General features: G+C 36.0%; 1 protein-coding gene across 1 annotated transcript in view; it reads left to right on the top strand.

The window, feature by feature from the left end:
• Positions 1-4,095: 4,095 nt before the first annotated feature.
• The window catches only part of LOC108262954 (broad substrate specificity ATP-binding cassette transporter ABCG2-like), a 38,825-nt gene continuing 23,551 nt past the window's right edge, over positions 4,096-19,369 (top strand). The window contains exons 1-5 of the mRNA XM_053679877.1: positions 4,096-4,295; positions 13,918-13,977; positions 14,583-14,697; positions 17,422-17,574; positions 18,182-18,339. Of these exons, the coding sequence (XP_053535852.1) occupies positions 4,117-4,295; positions 13,918-13,977; positions 14,583-14,697; positions 17,422-17,574; positions 18,182-18,339 (665 nt within the window). The 5' untranslated portion in view covers positions 4,096-4,116. The remainder of the gene's footprint in view (positions 4,296-13,917; positions 13,978-14,582; positions 14,698-17,421; positions 17,575-18,181; positions 18,340-19,369) is intronic.

Below are 19,369 nucleotides of genomic sequence, written 5' to 3'. Positions count from 1 at the left end.
AACACTAATATAGACTCGTTAAAAATAGAGACTTATGGCTTGAGCTCGTACACAAACATTTTTGTAAGAGAACAGTCCTCATAAGCGTATTTGGTACAGGTTTGTTTTTTACTTTTTTACAGTATGTTTTGTATATAACAATATTTATATATTTTGATGTTCAAAAAATCTATATATACTTCTGTATCTATATATATATATATATATATATATATATATATATATATATATATATATATATATATATATATATATATATATACACACACATACATATAAATATACATTGTTGTATGGATGTGAAGAGGTGTCTGACTTTATTAAATTGTAATAGACTGTAACAGTGACTCAGTTCTGGATTGGTACCCTTGTATCTGTAAACTGATGTTCTGGTACAAAAAACAGCTTCACCATGGAATCTGCATGCACAATGTTTTACAAACAAATATTTATTTTTGTTGTCCATTTTTTGTTGTTTTCTTATATACCGATCATTTATGATGTCTAGAAATAGACAACGAAATGCGAATGGATTTGATGTTTAATCCAAAACTGACCAGCTACCTTCTGCCAAAACACAGTCTGGCCTGGTATGTATGCAGAAAACAGAAATTAATCTGTTTCATATTCTGTTTCATGAAAAACTATTATAGGGTAATGTACATGCAAGCACTATAAAAAAAAAAAGAAATGTAGAACGAACATAAAACTTACTCATAATGTAGAGATGGTGTGTTTGAAAGTGTCCTTTTTCGAGGAAAATCCAGTCAGGAGGCGACACAAACAAGGTCAGGTTATTTTTAAAGAGTGAAACAAGGCAAAATATATTTCTGAGCCAAGCTGTACCTGTGAGATAAGGGTTAACGAACATAATGTTCTGGGACAGCTAACTCTAAACATATTGGTCTCTGGCTCATCCTGACCCTAAGAAAACCGTATAAATAGAAGAGCTTCAGCTCTGGTTTTTTTTAGATCACCCTTGGGACATCTCAACTGTGTGATCTCATGCAACAATAAACTTGGACCCTTGCCTCTCACTCACGAGCCCAGTGTCTTACTTTCGTCCTTCAACTGGTTAATGTATGTGAGTATCTGTTTCTATGTTAAATATTAATTGTTTGTGTAACAGGCAAATTTTGATACAACACTATTTTTGGTACAAAGATTAATTTAGTATTTTAATTCTGACATCTTTTGGAGAAATAATGCTAGACTGGTAATGCAGATCATTATTCTGATATTATTTTGCTTTGGAGAACTTATTATTTCTACCGTTAATGCAGATTTTATCATATAAATTTCTATATTTAATATAGATTTTTTTTTCCTTTAATAGCATCTTAATCTTAGGCCAGTGGTGGCGCAGAGATTAAGGCTCTCGGTTTGAACCCCCAACCTGTTCAAGCCCCAGAGCCTTAATCATTGAGCCACCACTGCTGGCCACTATTGGCCCTTGAGCAAGGCCCTTAACCCTATCTGCTCCAGAGGTGCGTTATCATTGCTGACCCTGTGCTCATTGTGCTGTAATGTACATGTGACAAATAAAGCCTTCTTAATGAAATGGCAGGAAAACAGGAGCGGCATGATATTTATACACATTAATAGTTTACTACAAAGTTAACAGATTTAAAAAGTATGTGGAGCCATTTGATCTTTCTTGCTTTTTATTTATTTATTTTTATTTATTTATTTTCTCTACACTCTACACTCTAAAATGGTACAAATAATTAAAAAAAAAATTTAAATCATTTTAATAATATGAATAATTTCGTTCGTATACTTTAACACTGTTGAGAGATAGCTAGACAGATTGTGTAATTGGGGTGTAACAATGTGGTCTGTAATGGTAATAATTTTTGACCATTTTCTTAAAAAAAACAAAAAACAACTAAAATAAACTTTAAAAAATAAAATAACTGTATTTTCATAATTTTATTGATTTTTTTCTCACTTAAAAAAGATACAGTTGCAATCAAAATGATTTAACCCGCATTGCAAATCAGGTTTATTGTCAAAATTTACAGACTTTCAGCTGCTTGCAATGAACAAATCAAACAAAAGCAATTGAAATAGTTCAACACAAGTTGCTTGAGCTGGAACACATGAAATACCTGAACTTTCCTAGGGCTAGAAAATACATGAAATACCTGAACTGGTTAGGGGTAGAAAATTCATGAAATACCTAGACAGAGCTGAAAAAGGAAGCTATCAATGGCTGCAAGCAGATTTCTTAGAAGGCAGGTTGTGAAAAACCCTCGAGTGACTGCAAAAGACCTGCAGCGAGACAAGAAACACTGAAGGAAGGTGATTTATTCGATTTATTTTCCTCAATTATAAAATAACTATCATTTGTTAGTCATATGGAAGACATATGATATCAGGAACGACCTTGTCTTTAACCTTTATCTCTCCTCTTTTAATTCAGATGTGTTCTTTTATATCAGTTGGGTCTGTGATTATATTTTTATTCATTTTAGTATCACTCCACTGGCTATGAAATATTATTTACTTGTTATTAAAATCTCTTAATAACATGAAGCCTTCATACGTCTCTGAATGCCTGATCATCTATGTTCCAAATCATGTGCTAATTATCTCTAGTGTTCCATGTAGGAAACATTAAAAAGAGTGATGTAACAGCATTTTGTTTCTGCAGATGTGGAAGATGTGGAACGTTATCATTGAATATTTGACAGAACATATTTATTATTATTTTATTTATTATTTTCCTTACTTTTACTGGCACATTACATTTACCTTTATGTTTATATTATTTGAATTATTGCACTTGTATTCTTTTTTTTCACATTTTTATAATAATTTTATCATTTATATAATTTGTATAACATATAATTTAGTTTTCTCTTTTTTCTGTGAAATTAATTAATTGATTGATTGAATGATTTCAGTGTTATATTTTATTACTAGTTCTTATAGTTATCAGCCTGTTTGACTGGTCATTTGAATCGAATGAGTTTAATGAAAACCTCGATAACTCAATAAAAGTACAACGTGCACCTATTGTGTTCAGGAATAAAACACGCCATCGTTCCAACAAATTACTGTGGCACACATTTGAATAATAATCTTTTTCTCTTGATGATCTCTCTGTGTCTGGACGGTGTCATTAGTCTTGTTTGAATCGTCTTAATATGCACGGCATGGTAGAATTTGAGTTGCTTATTCAAACTGAATGTAGCATGCAATAGGTCAAGAGAGATGCTACATCACGTACTGGTGGACGGTGTTATTTTTAAATATATTGCATCTTTGAAATATTGGCAATGAAATATTTTCAATTCAATTTGTCATAGAAATTTCCACTTCCCACTGGATTACATGTAAAAGATGCCTTGATGGTTGGAAAATTGTGAATAAAGTGTGGAAGCAACTTAACTGTTGTTCTGATAATGTTTGTTGTTAGCTGCGAAAGAAATGTGACGTGACGACAGTTCAAAACCAAAGGCCGAATTAACAGAAAAATAGGAAGTCAGGAAAAATAGTAATTGAGGCGATCTGAATGATCAGAGGATACAAGAAATGTTGGAAGGCATTATGAAGTTAATCAGGGGGTACAAACTTCTAACATCATTTATTTTTTCCCTCTTATTATGGGTCTTAAAATCCCACCTCCCGTGTGTGTGGAGGTTGTATGTTCTCCCCGTGTTTCATGGGTTTCCTCCCCCAGTCCAAAGACATGCATTGTAGGCTGGTTGGCATTTCCAAATCGTCCATAGTGTTCTTGATTGTGTGTGCGATTGTGCCCTGCGATGGGTTAGCACCCCATCCAGGGTGTCCCTCGCCTTCTGCCCCAACTCCCCAAGGATAGGCCCCATGCACCATTTGACCATTTTTTGTTACCTGTAATAATGAATGAACCTCCATGAAACCTAACTCTAAATATCTTCTTAAAGTAAATTGCTTTAAAGTCTTTTTCAGTTTGTCCTAAGGGTGTGCAAACTTTTGCACTCTGAGGAACTAAGTCTCTATGATGTATTATCATGCTTGATTATCATATCCGTTAACACTACCTTTTTTTAAACTATATATATATATATTTATGCAGAGTGAAAGCCTCATGAAATGGAGGGTCAAGATAATCATATCCGCATTCACATGATTGAGGATGTGGGCCATATGAATGGGACGTCTAGACAAAGAGTCATCACCAAAGATCCGGTTGCACGGCAGCACGGAGCCACTGTGAGCTTCCACAACATCCAGTACAGTGTGACGATAAAAAGTAGCTCCTGTAAGAAGAAGAGTGTCACTAAGGACATCTTGGTGGACCTGAAGTGAGTCTAATCTCATGCTCATCTCATTTAGACTGAGTAGTAGTAATAATAATAATAATGCATGTAATAGAAAGTGTGACTGAGCATTCATTACACTACACACAATAATGTAAACACAAAGGTGTGAGGTCACTCCACACCTTAAACAAGCAGGTGAAAAGCCATTGCTGTTCTGCCCTGGTTAGGTAACGTGTTTACGCCACAGTACAGAGGAAAACACATGACCTGTCACAGCCGATCTGATCTCTGTGTGATGCTGCACTCTGCCCACATCTGATTAGATCGACTCCAGTTGACATACGATTGGCATTTCTTTAACTATTAAGAGAACATCTTTCATCTGGAAGAAGATACTACAGCAGTACAGCTCCAGTTTTATCCTCACAACTGTATACAGTTCAATCCTGAGCTCAGTTTAATGTCTGTGAAGAGTATCGATTGATTGTTCTTCCATGTCAGCATGGGTTTACTCTGGGCTCTTCAATTTCCTCCCACCTTCCTACAGTCAGTAATTGTACACCTACAACGTGATTTACATAGTAGGTTTACCTAATAAAGCTGGAATAAACACCACACTATACGGCCAAAAGTTTGTGGACACCTCACCATTACACCCATATGTGCTTGTTAAACATCCCAGTCCAGATTTAGTCTCCACTTTGCCGCTCTTCTGGGAAGGCTTTCCACTAGATTGTGGAGAGTAGCTGTGGGGATCTGTGTTCATTCAGCTACAAGACCATTAGTGAGGTCAGGTACTGATGTTGGGATGTTGAGGAGGTCTGATGTGCAGTTGGTATTCTAGTTCATGCCAAAGGTGTTGTGGGGTTGAAGGTCAGGGTTCTGTGCAGACCCCTTGAGTTCTTCTACTCCAATCTTGGCAAACCATGTCTTCATGGAGCTCACTTTGTGCACAGGGGTGTTGTCATGCTGGAACAAGTTTGGGCATCTTAGAGATCAGTAAAATGAAATTATAATGCTTCAGCATACAAAGACATTCTACACAATTGGGTGCTTCAAACTTTGTGGCAACAGTTTGGGGAAGACCCACATATGGGTGTGATGGTCACAAATCTTTAGCCATCATCCAGTCAACTCTTCCTTCCAGTCCCTCGTTCACGTTTTAATATCAAAGGTACTAAGAGCGTAACTTTTAACGAGAGTGACTGGAAAAAGTTGCGAAAATTGTGCAAGGATTTTGACTACATTGTTAGAATGGACTTCTTTTCCCCCGATGCATACAGGCATAACCAAAATTGTGTGGTATCAAACAGACTCCATCTCTGGAAAAAATTCAAGGTATTGCTGAAGCAATCGTGTGTGAATAGCGAGACGAGCCTCACATCGAAACCATGCTGAACGAGGTCAAGGAGAAAACCAAAGACATTTTCAACGAGCAGGTGTACGAAGACATTGTGGACTACTGGACCTTGCACTCATCTCTGGAACCCGCTGACCCGCCGCATACATGGGAAACTTCAAAACACGACACGTCTATTCTGACTGAGAGAAAGGCCTGAAGCCAAACAAAAAAAATGCTGAAGACATTCGTAAATAACGTGTGTCCTTAACACATTTGTGTGTATCAAGTTTTATCTTACATGTATTGCTCAAACGTTTGAATGTAAAACTAATCATGTGTTTATACTCGCGTTTGATCATTCTTGTCTTGACACTTGAAACGACTGAACGACTGACAAAGAATATATATTATACGCCATAAGAACCTTGTTCGTATGGTGGCGTTGAGAGTTTGCAAAGAGTTATTGTTGAGAAAATAGATAATAGGTAAAAGAGCTAATGATAGTGAGATAAAAAACTGGTCAGCAGAGCAGGATGCGTACAGTCTACATAAACCAGTATCTACAAAGTTTAAAAGAAACAAGGTTTTTGTAAAGAACATCGATGAACAATGGCAAGCTGATTTATTCGATATGAGCAACCTGTCAGAGAGTAATGACAACGTGAAATTTTTGATCACGTTTATAGATATTTTAACCAAATATGCTTGGGTACGTGTTTTACGAAACAAGACCAGACTCGAGGTAACTAAAGCCTTTGATTCCATTCTAAAGGAAGGTAGAGTCCGCAAAAAACTACAAACTGCCCAAGGGAAGGAGTTTTTTAACAAAAAATTTCAAACATTAATGAAAAAACATGACATTGTTCACTTTTCTATGGGTACAGGGAAAAAAGCATCGGTGTGTGAAAGGTTCAACAGAACGCTAAAGACCAAGATGTGGAGATATTTTACCGCTTTTAACACGAAAAAATACACCAACATAGTCCAGGATTTGATTCAAGCGTACAATCACAATTACTATTCCAGCATCAAAATGAAACCCGCCGAGGTCAACGAAGCCAATTCCTTCAGAGTATTTAAAACCCTCTACGGGCTGTTCTCACCTAAATTTAAAAAAACTAAAATTCAAGTTTAAAGTCGGTGATATCGTTAGAATTTCCCCTTTAAAAAGACAGTTTGAAAAAGGATACGAGCAAAACTTTATGGATGAATATTTTACAATCTCCGAACAGATACAGAGAGATCCCCCGGTATATAAATTACAAGACTATGATGGTGAAAAAATTGAGGGAACATTGTATGAACCCGAGTTACAAAAGATCATTATCGGGAAGGACAAGACATTTAAAATTGAGAAAATCTTGTCTGAAAAGACCCGAAACTGGAAAAAAGTTTGCCTGGTGAAATGTGTGGGGTGACCCGATAAATTTAAATCCTGGGTTCCGGTCGAAGACGTAGTTAACATAACAAAAGGATCGTCGTGAACAAAGCTGAAATCTATATTCATTAAACCATGGAAGAGTGTGGATTCTTTGTGACCCTTCCAAGCAATGTGTCGTTGGATTTTTACCCTAATAATAAGATCGCGCATTAAACTACTAAATTTGCCAAACCAATCAATTTGAACAGAATATGGGAAGTCTCGTTCGCAGAGGTTCAATATATCCAGAGTTGGTACTCATTAACAGAGGAAGACTGTCCGTGTCATATTATCCAGAGGGATGGAAAGAAAACACAAAACAGTTACTGTAATATCATTCAAGGACTTTGTAAAAGTATTGAAGAGCTGGTTAGTGAAATCAACAAAAACATGAAGAAATTGGAACTTGGAATAGAGATAACCCTATAACCCTATGAAAAATAAAATACACATCGTGTCCCCAAAACATTCTGTGTTCAAAACTATTGGAAAATTAGCATATATGCTAAGTATGAACCCCGGTGTTCCGATAACGACCCGAGAACCAGACGCGCCTAACCCCGCTGATATTCACGCAGGCTTTTACACGATGTATGTATATACAGACGTTATCAAGTATCAACGAGTTGGTGACAGTTTTGCCCCGTTACTGAGATGCGTACATATAATGGGTGAAAACAACAAAGTCATCACAACCTACATCACCAAGAACCACATTACTGATATAGTAATCGAAGTCCAAAGGGATCAGAACAAGCCTATACCTTTTAGTTACAGGAAATTTATAGCTAAACTACACTTTAGACCTGCTAAACATTCGTTCCGTATGTAAAATGATGTACAGGGGCTATGTTCATCTGCAGCCCTACGTGGATTATTATGTCCACCAGGCTGGAAATGGCCTTCCGGGGTTTCAAGGCGCCCCTACCATGTATGGGTCGGGGCTAGGAGGTCTGTTCAAGGGACTTTTTAGAATGGCGGTCCCTTTCCTCAAAAGGGGATTTGCTATTGCAAAACCTCATTTAAAAACAGCGACTAAAGGTTTCGTAAGCAACGTAGTGAGGAACATTATGAGCAAGACACAAAATCAAGACGGGTCGGGCCTTGCATTGATTGCGCATAAAAAATCTAAAAGGCTCCCAGGGTGTCGACACGTGATTCCAAATAAAAGACGTAAGGTTGTTAAACTCAAGACCAGTGTGAAAAAAACAGAGCAGAGAGGCAACAGGCATCCTTCCATCTCTTACAAGAGAAAGCGGCTGAACATTTTCTAACATCATGGCTTTCTTACACAGTCTATCCTCAGAGTGTACCAAGACAGAATTGGATATTTTCACATTACCTTATACCCAAACGAGTATCAAAAAGTACACGTATGTCGAAATACCTCCACTTTCCACTCTTACAGACAACGGGCCCCTGGAGTTCTACATGGCTGGAAACGGGGAGTATTACCTCGACTTGAACAACATTTTTTAAATCTGGCCTGTAAAATCGTGAACCCCGACAGTTCCAATATAGCTAACGATGCAAAGGTTGGGGTTGTTAACTATCCCGTAGCCCCACTTTTTTCACAAGTGGATGTCATGCTCGGGGATCGTCTTAATTTTCAATCCAGCAGTACATACCCATACCGCACTACCTTTGAAAGTCTTGTCAACTATGGAAAAGATAGTTTGGAAACTATATTCTGGAAACACAATTTTGCACCAGGCTATTCTACAAAGACACAGCTGGGCATATGGAAGCCACAGACCCAGACGGCCGAAACGAAGGTCTCAAAAGAAGGGCCAGTTTCAGTGCTGAAAGCAACACCTTTGACCTGATTGGACACATTCACTCGGATATATTTTTTCAGGATAAACTTTTACTGAACGGTATCGATTTGAGGATTAAAATGGTTCTCAGCAAAGCTGAATTCTGCTTGATGAAGGAAGGAAATGCAAATTTCATTCTGAAAGTATTCAATGCTTCTCTGTTTGTGAAGAAAGTAGCAATCTCACCGTCTGTAAAAATCGGTCACGGGCAAGCACTTCTCAGTGCCACAGACAAGTACCCGATCAAAAGAGTCTCTTTGAAGACCATCAGTCTAGCTGCAGGGAGCCGCATTTGTTCACAAGAGAACCTTTTCTTCGGCCCGTTACCTAAAACCATTAACTTTGGGATGGTAGACAACGATGTCTTCAGCCGGTCGTACAATAAAAACCCTTTTAATTTTAAACATTACGATGCAGAGTTCATCGCACTCTACGTAGATGGTGCTCAATATCCTGCAAAACCGTTTCAGCCTGTTTTTCAGTCCGGTAACGTGGTCCGTGAATTCCATTCTTTAATTTTAGGATCAGGAAAGCAGCTGAAAGATCAGGCTTTGTCAATAAACAGAGAAGAGTACCTGAACGGCTATACTTTATTCATATTCAACCTGAATCCTGATGACGATTGTGGATAACATTTGTCATTAATAAAGTCTGGAAATATGTAGAGTTTCGCCTTATCATAATCGTTCAGATCAGTCCTTAATAAAATACCTCATATTGCATTGTCCAAGTTGTTTTCGACAGTCTTTCTTAAGCTTTCTTTCTCTGCAGAGATGTTTCTTAGTTTATCAAGCTGATGTTGAGGGACTAAATACATTTTCTCTGCGGTCTCCATGTTAATTGTTGCAGGATGCAATTAAGCTGCTTATAAAAGGAATGGCTACACTGAGCAAAGGCAGAAGAAATCCTCCAGATTGATTAATATCTTTCCTTTTTCTTTCTAAGGACACTCTTTTATCCGCAATTGTCTAGCGATTTGTTCGGTTTCAAAATCATTTTTTTCACGATTCCAAAGTTGGGTAATGGACAAGGCGAAACACATTTTGTCTCTGTTGTGAAAAATGTATAGATGCTTCATTTTCTTCTGTATGGTTTCTGAATTGAATACATGGCCTATTTTCCTAATTCCACCACCCCGAGGTGGCCGGACGATTTGGACGACTATTTCAAGGGTATTATCAGTAAAAATTACGCATTTACTCTGAATTGCATTTTCGAGCATGGTCAGAAAAGAATGTAAATCGATGACACCACTGTCTAATTGAACGTGTGATGAAACATTGATCGTATCACCTCTGATTTCAACGGTGACGACATCCTCAGCAGAAATTAAATTGTTAGCAATTTCAATCATACTGTTTAAAATCTCTAAAACATAATTATAAAAATCTGCAAAGCTGTCGACATTAGCGATCGAAGAAAAATTCACTCTTCTCCTAATCTCAGTGTTGTTGAATCTTTCACGATTAATTATTCTAATATTAGGATCCAACCCATCCCCATCTTGCGAACCTTGGATATTAGGCGTTTGCGTGATTTCTAATTGAGAATCTTGGATATTAGGCGATTGCATGTTTTCCATTTGAGAATCTTGGATATCGGGCGATTGCATGTTTTCCATTTGAGAATTTTGGATATCGGGCGATTGCATGTTTTCCATTTGAGAATCTTGGATATCGGGCGATTGCATGTTTTCCATTTGAGAATCTTGGATATCGGGCGATTGCATGTATTCCATTGGACAGTTGTACTCATTATCGTTTTCCGAATTTTGTGGAATATTGGCGGGGTTTTTGATTAAGTTAACTAGACTGTCATTTATCCACATAAGACTTTCATTAAGCTCATATATCATATCATGAGAAGATAACGGTCCAGGTTCCTGAGCGATTTCTGGAGTTGAGCCAGATATTGTGATCGGGAGATAATGCCATATTTTCATTGAGGTGATTCACAGCATCTATTAAACAAGGATTTATCTGCATAGATTGTCTTTGTTCATTTAGGTTATTTTGTAACTCTAACAGACATTGATTTCATTAGAAAAATATGTTTGATATGTGCTTGATACAGTCTGACTGGGATTTCAGCGGGGATTTTCATTTTGAGTATTGGTCTGGTCTGGCGATCTTAAATTTTCATTCAACTGATTGACTATATCGTTTAGATCAGGGTTTAATTGTACTGAACGATCGTGTTCATTTAGGTTATTTTGTAACTCTAGCAGACATTGATTTAATTCAGTAAATATATTGTATGGCATCACCGGAGTGTTTGATAAGTTGTAATTTGGACTCTGATTAGATCTCTCACTAACAACCTGGTGTGACGGAATTAAACTTTCATTCAGTTGGTTGATTGCTTCAGTTAAACATGGGTTCAGGGTTGTGTACGGATCACGATGTAACAGACCATTTGAATAACTCTGGTTTGCATCATAACAAAAATCATTGGGTAATGGAGTATTTTCGGTTCTCATTTTTTTTGTCTCTGTATCCAGACTGCATTTCGGTTGTTTCTGCGCCATATCTATCATACAATATTCTAATAAACTTTATGTTCACTGTGAGGCAACTATTCAAATGTGTGTACAGTAAAGGGACAAATTCCATCCTCTACCAGATTGAAATGTATTATCAAGCTGTCCAAAGTTTTCCAATAAAGCAGTCTTTGCTTGGAAGAATTCACGCCACGCTGTGCAGATTCGAGGTCGTGTTGTATGTCGGCTTCTGAGTTTAATTCCTCTTGGTCTTCTATTGCATCACTTGTATCTATAAGTCACAGAACATTTTTTTTGGTTGGTTTTTTATTTTTGTGCGGGGTAAACAGAATGTAAAATATGTCAACTCACCTGAAATATCTCCGTCATAAGCATTGATAGTCATGATGCCCTCAACTTCTGAATATGACACAAACAAAGTTATAATTATGTATGAAAGGCTTTACAGCATGAAACATTCATGATTTTATGTTATGACTTACGTGTGGAGCTCAGATTGAAAAAGTCTTGTCCGGTTGTTTCGGGAATCTCATCATCAGAAATATTCAAAATGCTGTTGTCTAAAAACAGTAAAGCAAACAAAATATACTATTAGTAACTTAACAGTCCCCCTTTTAGCTCGCTACACAGATCTAAGAGGCAAATTTTAATTACCTACTAGAAATGCATTCATTTGATACAAACAAAAAAATGTATACATATGAAAGACTTTACAGCATGAAACATTCATAATTTAATGTTATGACTTATGTGTGGAGCTCAGATTCAAAAGGTCTTGAGCGGTTGTTTCGGGAATCACATCATCAGAAATAATCGCAACGCTGTTGTCTAAAAAAGAGTAAAGCAAATAAAACATACTTTTAATAACTTAACAATTCCCTTTTAGCTCACTACACAGATCTAAGAGACACATTTTAATTACCTATACACTAGAATCAGATGAGCAGTTCGGTCCTGCACTGTAATATAAGTGTATTGAAGAATAAATTTTAGATATAATATCGTACCAGATTACATAATGACCAGATAAGGATGATGATTGTTGTACTCAGAAAGATCAGTTTTAGGGTTATATCAATATCAGTATCATATGGATAATTACATAAACATTCTATTTTAATTCATAATTAACTATTTTAATTGTTTAAAATACATCTTCTTACCTGCTGAGAAATCCATGGTGTCTGGAAGTTTTGAAGGATAGAGTCTGGAAATTCTTTCAACTCTTTGCCGATTGTCCAACTAACAGAGTGCTCGCTTTTATATACAGGGTCGTATGTGTGTGTGTGTGTGTGTGTGTATGTATATGTGTGTATGTGTATGTTTGCATGTACGTATATGTATGTATGAACCTGAACCGGATTTAAAGTTTACTACTGATATGTATCTTTAACTTCATCTGTCCAGATAATGACATTGGTGATGACCTTTTTGACCAAGGCTTGTCAAAATCAATGATTAATCTATAGCTAAGAACGTGCAACAATAATTATCTTTTACTTCGTCTGTCGAGATGGGTGATTACCTTTTTGACCTAGGTCTGACTGATGAGTGTTAGCCTAAACAGGAGATATTTGTGGGAATGCAAATTCCTTTTAAATCATGTGAAAAAACTCATGTGTGTCAGTAGCACAGCTCCCAATATTGAATCTTTTCATGCTCTAAAAATTTTTTCTAATATTTCCAAAAAAGAGTGAGCTTTTTTGGGGGCATTAGGACAAGCATCAGCCATGTTGTAAGCTCACACATGAAGTACAGAGTATTTTAAACCTAGAGGGTGGGTGAGTCCTTCTTCTTCTTCTTCTTCTTCTTCTTCTATAAACTTATGGTGTTTATACCGACACCTACCGGATGGAGGAAATTTAACTTCGTTTGTTCTGATTGGTCAGGGGTGTGTGTGTGTGTGTGTGTGTGTGTGTGTGTGTGTGTGTGTGTGTGTGTGTGTGTGCGCGTGCGCGCACCGGAACCAGATTTAAAGTTTACAACTGATATGTATTTTTAACTACGTCTGTCCATTGACGTTGGTGATGACCTTTTTGACCAAAACCTGTCAAAAAAATATGATTAATCTATAGAAACTAATGTGCAACAATAGATATCATTAACTACGTCTGTCAAAAATACAGTTACAATATATACAAACTATCTCTCTCCCAGGCTCTGGAATAGTCTCCCTTTTCATATTAGATCTTCCCCCTCTATTGCTATGTTCAGACCCACTTCTATTCGATATCTTTTAATTCAATCTTAGGGTGTAGAATTTTCATTTGTCCATTGGTATTTGATTTTTTATTTAATATTTGTTTATAAATATGTTTTGTACTACTTGTACAGCACTTTAGTTTCAACTTCTGTTGTTTTTAAATGTGCTTTATAAATAAATTAATTAACTAAACCATATAGTGTATAAGGCAGTTTTCTCATACTGTATACAGTCTGTCATACAAAGTGACTTCAAGGACAAACTTGACTCCATAAAACTAAAAATGCAACTTCAAATTTGACATGTTCCTGATAAAAATGTTCCTGGCACTACAGCAAATTCCTCTAAAATGAGTGAATGACTGTTATTTGTTTCTCCACAGCGGAATTATGAAACATGGTTTAAATGCCATTTTAGGCCCTAGTGGAAGTGGCAAATCTTCGTGAGTACCAATATGACTCTCTCTTTCAAGTTCAGCTGAAAATGAAATGGAAAAATTGTCCCTAGAAGTTTGATTTATTCCAACTAAGATCACAATCTTTAGCTATTTATGTGCAATTGAGGACAAACATTTGCATCCCCATGTTTTTATATTTAGAAAAGGTAATATGTAACTTGAATTCCAGTTATAATGTTTGGTCATATAGGTTATCAGAAAATATTTATATTACATTTAGAATCGGAAATATATATACAAATACATATATATATATATATATATATATATATATATATATATATATATATATATATATATATATATATATATATATATATTTTTTTTTTTTTTTTTTTTTTTTTTTTTTTTTTTTTTTTTTAAATCCATATCTTGACACACACTATTTGGTCATTTGTCTTTAAATGACATTTACTATAAATGACATTATTTTATCTGTTTTATTTTTCCTTAAATTTATACAAACCTTTGTACTGGACTGTATACTGTATAAAGCCCCTTCATCCTATTCAAGAGCTGATATTGTTCAAAAATGTGTATTATTTGAAATGTACTGTATGTGGTGATCATTTCTGCCATCTCATTTTCAGGTTTTTGGATGTGCTTGCAGCAAGGAAGGACCCCTCAGGTCTTTCTGGTGAAGTCCTGATCGATGGAGCTCCACAGCCATCCAATTTCAAATGTCTCTCGGGCTACGTTGCACAGGTACAACAACACACATGAGCTTCACTGGAAAAAAGAAAAGAGGAAGTAGTTTAAAATGAGTTGAATTTATCGAACATTTCTCATTGTGAGGTTACAATAAAACAAATCTAAGATAATTAAGCCAGTTTTTACTTGCCTAGAAAATTTCGCGGTTGAAACGGTCTTAATGTATTTGGTAGTTTAGCTTCTTTCTAAAAAATAAATGAGTTGAATTTAGTCAAAATATCTAGATAAGTCAAGACAACTTTATTTATAAAGCACATTTAAAACACTACAAGGGCTGCCAAAGTGCTGTACAGTAGAACTAATAACTCTACAAATGATTCCATAGGGATAAGACCGAATAACATTAACCAACACAATAAGACAAGATAAAAGTTAATAAATCCACAAAATCAAGAGAATGGTCTAATACTAATACAATCTTATAAAGAAAGGCCCGGTGTGGGTGCAGTTTTTCATTCTAATCAAGCAGAAGCCACACCTGAGTCTATTCAAAGCCAAGCTCTGATTAAACAGGTGGAATCAGGTGTGGCTTCCGCTTGAGTGGAATGAAAACTGAACAGTTTTGCAGTTTGGACACCCCTGGTCTAAAAAAATTAGGTAGCTGTGGATCAGGTAGTAGAGCGGGTTGTTCACTAATCGTAGGGTTGGTGGTTCAACTCCTGGCCCATATGAGTCCACATGCCGTAGTGTCCTTGGGCAAGACACTGAACCCCAAGTTGCTCCCGATGGCAAGTTAGCACCTTGCATGGCAGCTCTGCTACCATTGGTGCGCTTTAGAACTGCTAAGGTTAAAAAAAGTGATATATAAGTGCAGACCATTTACCAAAATAAGATCAAAATAGACTAAAACATTAAAAGAGAATAAAATAATCTTCTGTTAACAGGCTTGGGGAGTAACAGAATACATGTAATGGCGTTATGTAATCAGGATACAAAAAAGTGGCAAACTGTAATGCGTGAAAGTTATGTCAAAAACAAAGTAATCACATTACAGGTGCATTTTGTAAAAAAAAAAAAAAAAAAGGGAACACGATCAGGATAAAAAAAATGCCATTTAAAATCAAAGAAATGAATCTTTTGACATAACACAATATAGACAGCTGCTTGATTATAGTTCTGGTTCTCTTTTGCCAATCATGGCTCACGTGAGAAACCTCCCGGAGCAAATGAATTTTGCGCAAAGTTAATCTGGTAGAAATTAACACAAATTGTTCTCTGTAATGCTTTTGTTAGGGTGAACTTACGTCCTCTTTTTCCCGGACATGTCTCTTTTCTGACCTTAAAAAAAATCGTCCGGCCGGGATTTCTAGATTTGAGAAAATGTCCGTAATTCAGCTTTAGTTTCATTATGATGTGCTTATGGTCTAATACTGCATCATGTGTGTGCATGTTTGCATTGCTTTAACCCCTCTCTGTAATTCCCGCCTTCTCGCACACCAATCGGTCGATTATAAAAGGCTTACAGCAACTATTGCCCAAATTCTTGCCACTCAGCCATTAGCGTAGTCTCAGTGAACGCTCGAAGGTGAAGCGCTGTTGTGTACAACGTCAAACAGTTCAGCAAATGCCAGCTGTCCTGAGTCGAAACAATGCCTATGGCCATATAAGGTCATTTTTAATTTCATGTTATCACATTGCTCCATATCACATGGTCATTCACATGTGTAAATGATGGCAGAAGGTTCACTCACAGCATCTGATATTTTATTTTATTCCATGGACAGTAAAAAGAATGTAGGAAAAAATGTAATATGTGGGCAGAGTGAAAACTATTTTATATATATATATGTGTGTGTGTGTGTGTGTGTGTGTGTGTGTGTGTGTGTGTGTGTGTGTGTGTGTGTGTGACACTAACCGTGTGTATTTTTCAGTGTATTAAAGCCTGCATTCATAGTAACACTGTTCTGAACACTAAGACACCCCCCCCCCATGTTTTTAATCTCTAAAATAAGCTCTAAATAAAAGTATTTTAGATCATATTGCTTTTCTCTTGACTTTATTTAAATATGTGACCTCAAAGTAATCCAAAATTATTCAGATTACATTACTTTCATATTGGATTCAATTACTAATTACATTTTTTATGAAGTAATTTCTAGCTGTAACAGAATACATTTTTACAGTGACCCTCCCAACCCTATCTGTTAAATAATAAAATAATCAACAATGGCAAATATTTCCATTAACATCACATCCCAAAGCATTTTATTCATCTTATACAACAGCAGCAATATTGTATTCATTTTAAAAGAACGTCAAGTTGAACTTTTTTTTTTAATCAGTTTATATTTGTGTTTAATGTTATGGAATGTCCATGAAACAAGTTAATTCCTGTTATCACTTACGTTCTATCAGTTATAATCAGTCGCTCCATCAGCAGCCTCTCTCTGTCTCTCTGCAAACTTGTTGCCGCAAAAATACAACACTCCTTTTGTAAGATGTTACTACAGAAACAGCAACTTATTAGAATGAGCGCATTAATTTTAACCTGTGATTTACAGCCTTACAGCCTTTTAACCTTACAGCCAGAACGACTGCCACAGTTGCTCTTATGGAAAATTAGTCAATACCTTCTGAGAGTTCTGTGGTATAATGAGAAATTCCAGATAGATTAGACTATATTCCAAGGTATTTTCACATGCTAAGGTATATTTTTGCTGTACTTTGAGGATGAGTGTTACTGTTACTGTATGTGACCTTTGTTGATTGTGTGGATAGGATGACGTGGTGATGGGCACTCTGACCGTGAGAGAGAATCTGTGTTTCTCGGCTGCCCTTCGTCTTTCATCTGCTATAAAAATGAAAGAAAAGGAGGACAGAGTTAATCGTCTCATTTCCGACTTAGGCCTCAGTAAAGTGGCAGACAGAAGGGTACTCGCACACATGCAAACAGACACCTGCACTTTACATCTAGCCACACTCAACAGAACTGTGCAAATAGCATGGAAATGAATCAGGCTAATTGTTTTTTGTTGTTGTTAATCTATACACTAAAACAAGCACATTCTTGTAAAGCTTTAAAAAACTCTTTAAATGTAGAGGTTAGTCTGAAAGTATCTAAAACATTCCTTCTAACATCTGGATAATCCTGACATACTTTCCTTAGGTGATAAATAAATAAATAAATCAGTGCAATATATATATATATATATATATATATATATATATATATATATATATATATATATATATATATATGTGTGTGTGTGTGTGTGTGTGTGTGTGTGTGTGTGTGTGTGTGTATATATATATATATATATATGTGTGTGTGTGTGTGTGTGTGTGTGTGTGTGTGTGTGTGTGTGTGTGTGTGTATATATATATATATATATATGTGTGTGTGTGTCTGTGTGTGTGTGTGTATATATATATATATATATATATATATATATATATATATATATATATATATATATATATATATATATATTGTACTGCATGCATTGTGATTTACAATATCACGCTTTTGGTCATTCAGGTGGGCACTCAGCTGAATCGCGGCATCTCTGGAGGTGAACGAAAGAGGACCAGCATTGGCATGGAGATGATCATTGACCCCTCTGTACTGTTCCTGGATGAACCCACTACAGGCCTGGATGCCAGCACCGCCAACTCTGTTCTACTGCTGCTTAAACGGTCAGTGGTCATGCTGCTTCTCCTTGCTGCTAAGAGAAAACAAGCCAGAAACACAGTAGAATAATAAACATCTTTAGGTTCACTGTAATCCTACGTTCTCTGTTCTCTGTTCTCTGTGATTTGTTAGTGTTTTATACCACAGCGCTACTCAATTCTCAGTTTTGATTCTATAACTGCAATGCTGACTTTAGTTCAGGCTGCAAGGCAAATCACATTGTATATTAATCCATTCGCTCCAATTCATTATCATTTCTATATTAACAACAGTATCTCAAAACAATGTAGCTTGAAAGGTTCTGCATTTGGTCAAATTGCCACAAGTTGCTTGTAAGGATGAAGGAAATTTATTCTAAATGACATAACGTCATGTAAATAATACCTTGTGGCCAGTTGTCTACACAGTTGGCAGCTAAATTCTCAGTATTTATTTTGAAGTTATGAAAGTATTTAGAGTTGTGCTTTTTCTGTGTAGATTCTTAATAATGTTTTTTTATTATTATTATTTTAGTCCAATTAGCACAATCGTAAATAGTGAAAATGATTCAGGTTTTATACTTTGTAGCTTCTATTTTTTTTATGTTGTAATTCGTGTTGACAATTCTATTTTAAACACATACAGTATCTCACAAAAGTGAGTACACCCCTCACATTTTTGTAAATATTTGATTATAACTTTTCATGTGACAACACTGAAGAAATGACACTTTGCTACAGTGTAAAGTAGTGGGTGTACACCTTGTGTAACAGTGTAAATTTGCTGTCCCCTCAAAATAACTCAACACACAGCCATTAATGTTTAAACAGCTGGCAACAAAAGTGAGTACACCCCTAAGTGAAAATGTCCTTAGGTGTATCCTGTATCAATTTTACTTTGGATAAAAACATGGTTAAATTTGCACAAAAAAAAAACGCCAAACATGCTGTTATAGGAAAATAATCACAATAATGCTGCTAAATTGGATTATTAACACCTAATTAAGTGTTGTTTGATTAGTTATGTGGGTAGTGTTTAATGTTTTCCTGTTTTCAG

The sequence above is a fragment of the Ictalurus punctatus genome, chromosome 3 (assembly GCF_001660625.3).
Source record: "Ictalurus punctatus breed USDA103 chromosome 3, Coco_2.0, whole genome shotgun sequence".
Lineage (NCBI taxonomy): Eukaryota > Metazoa > Chordata > Actinopteri > Siluriformes > Ictaluridae > Ictalurus > Ictalurus punctatus.
The sequence above is the reverse complement of the archived record's forward strand: the minus strand, read 5'-3'. Positions and strand labels throughout refer to the sequence as shown.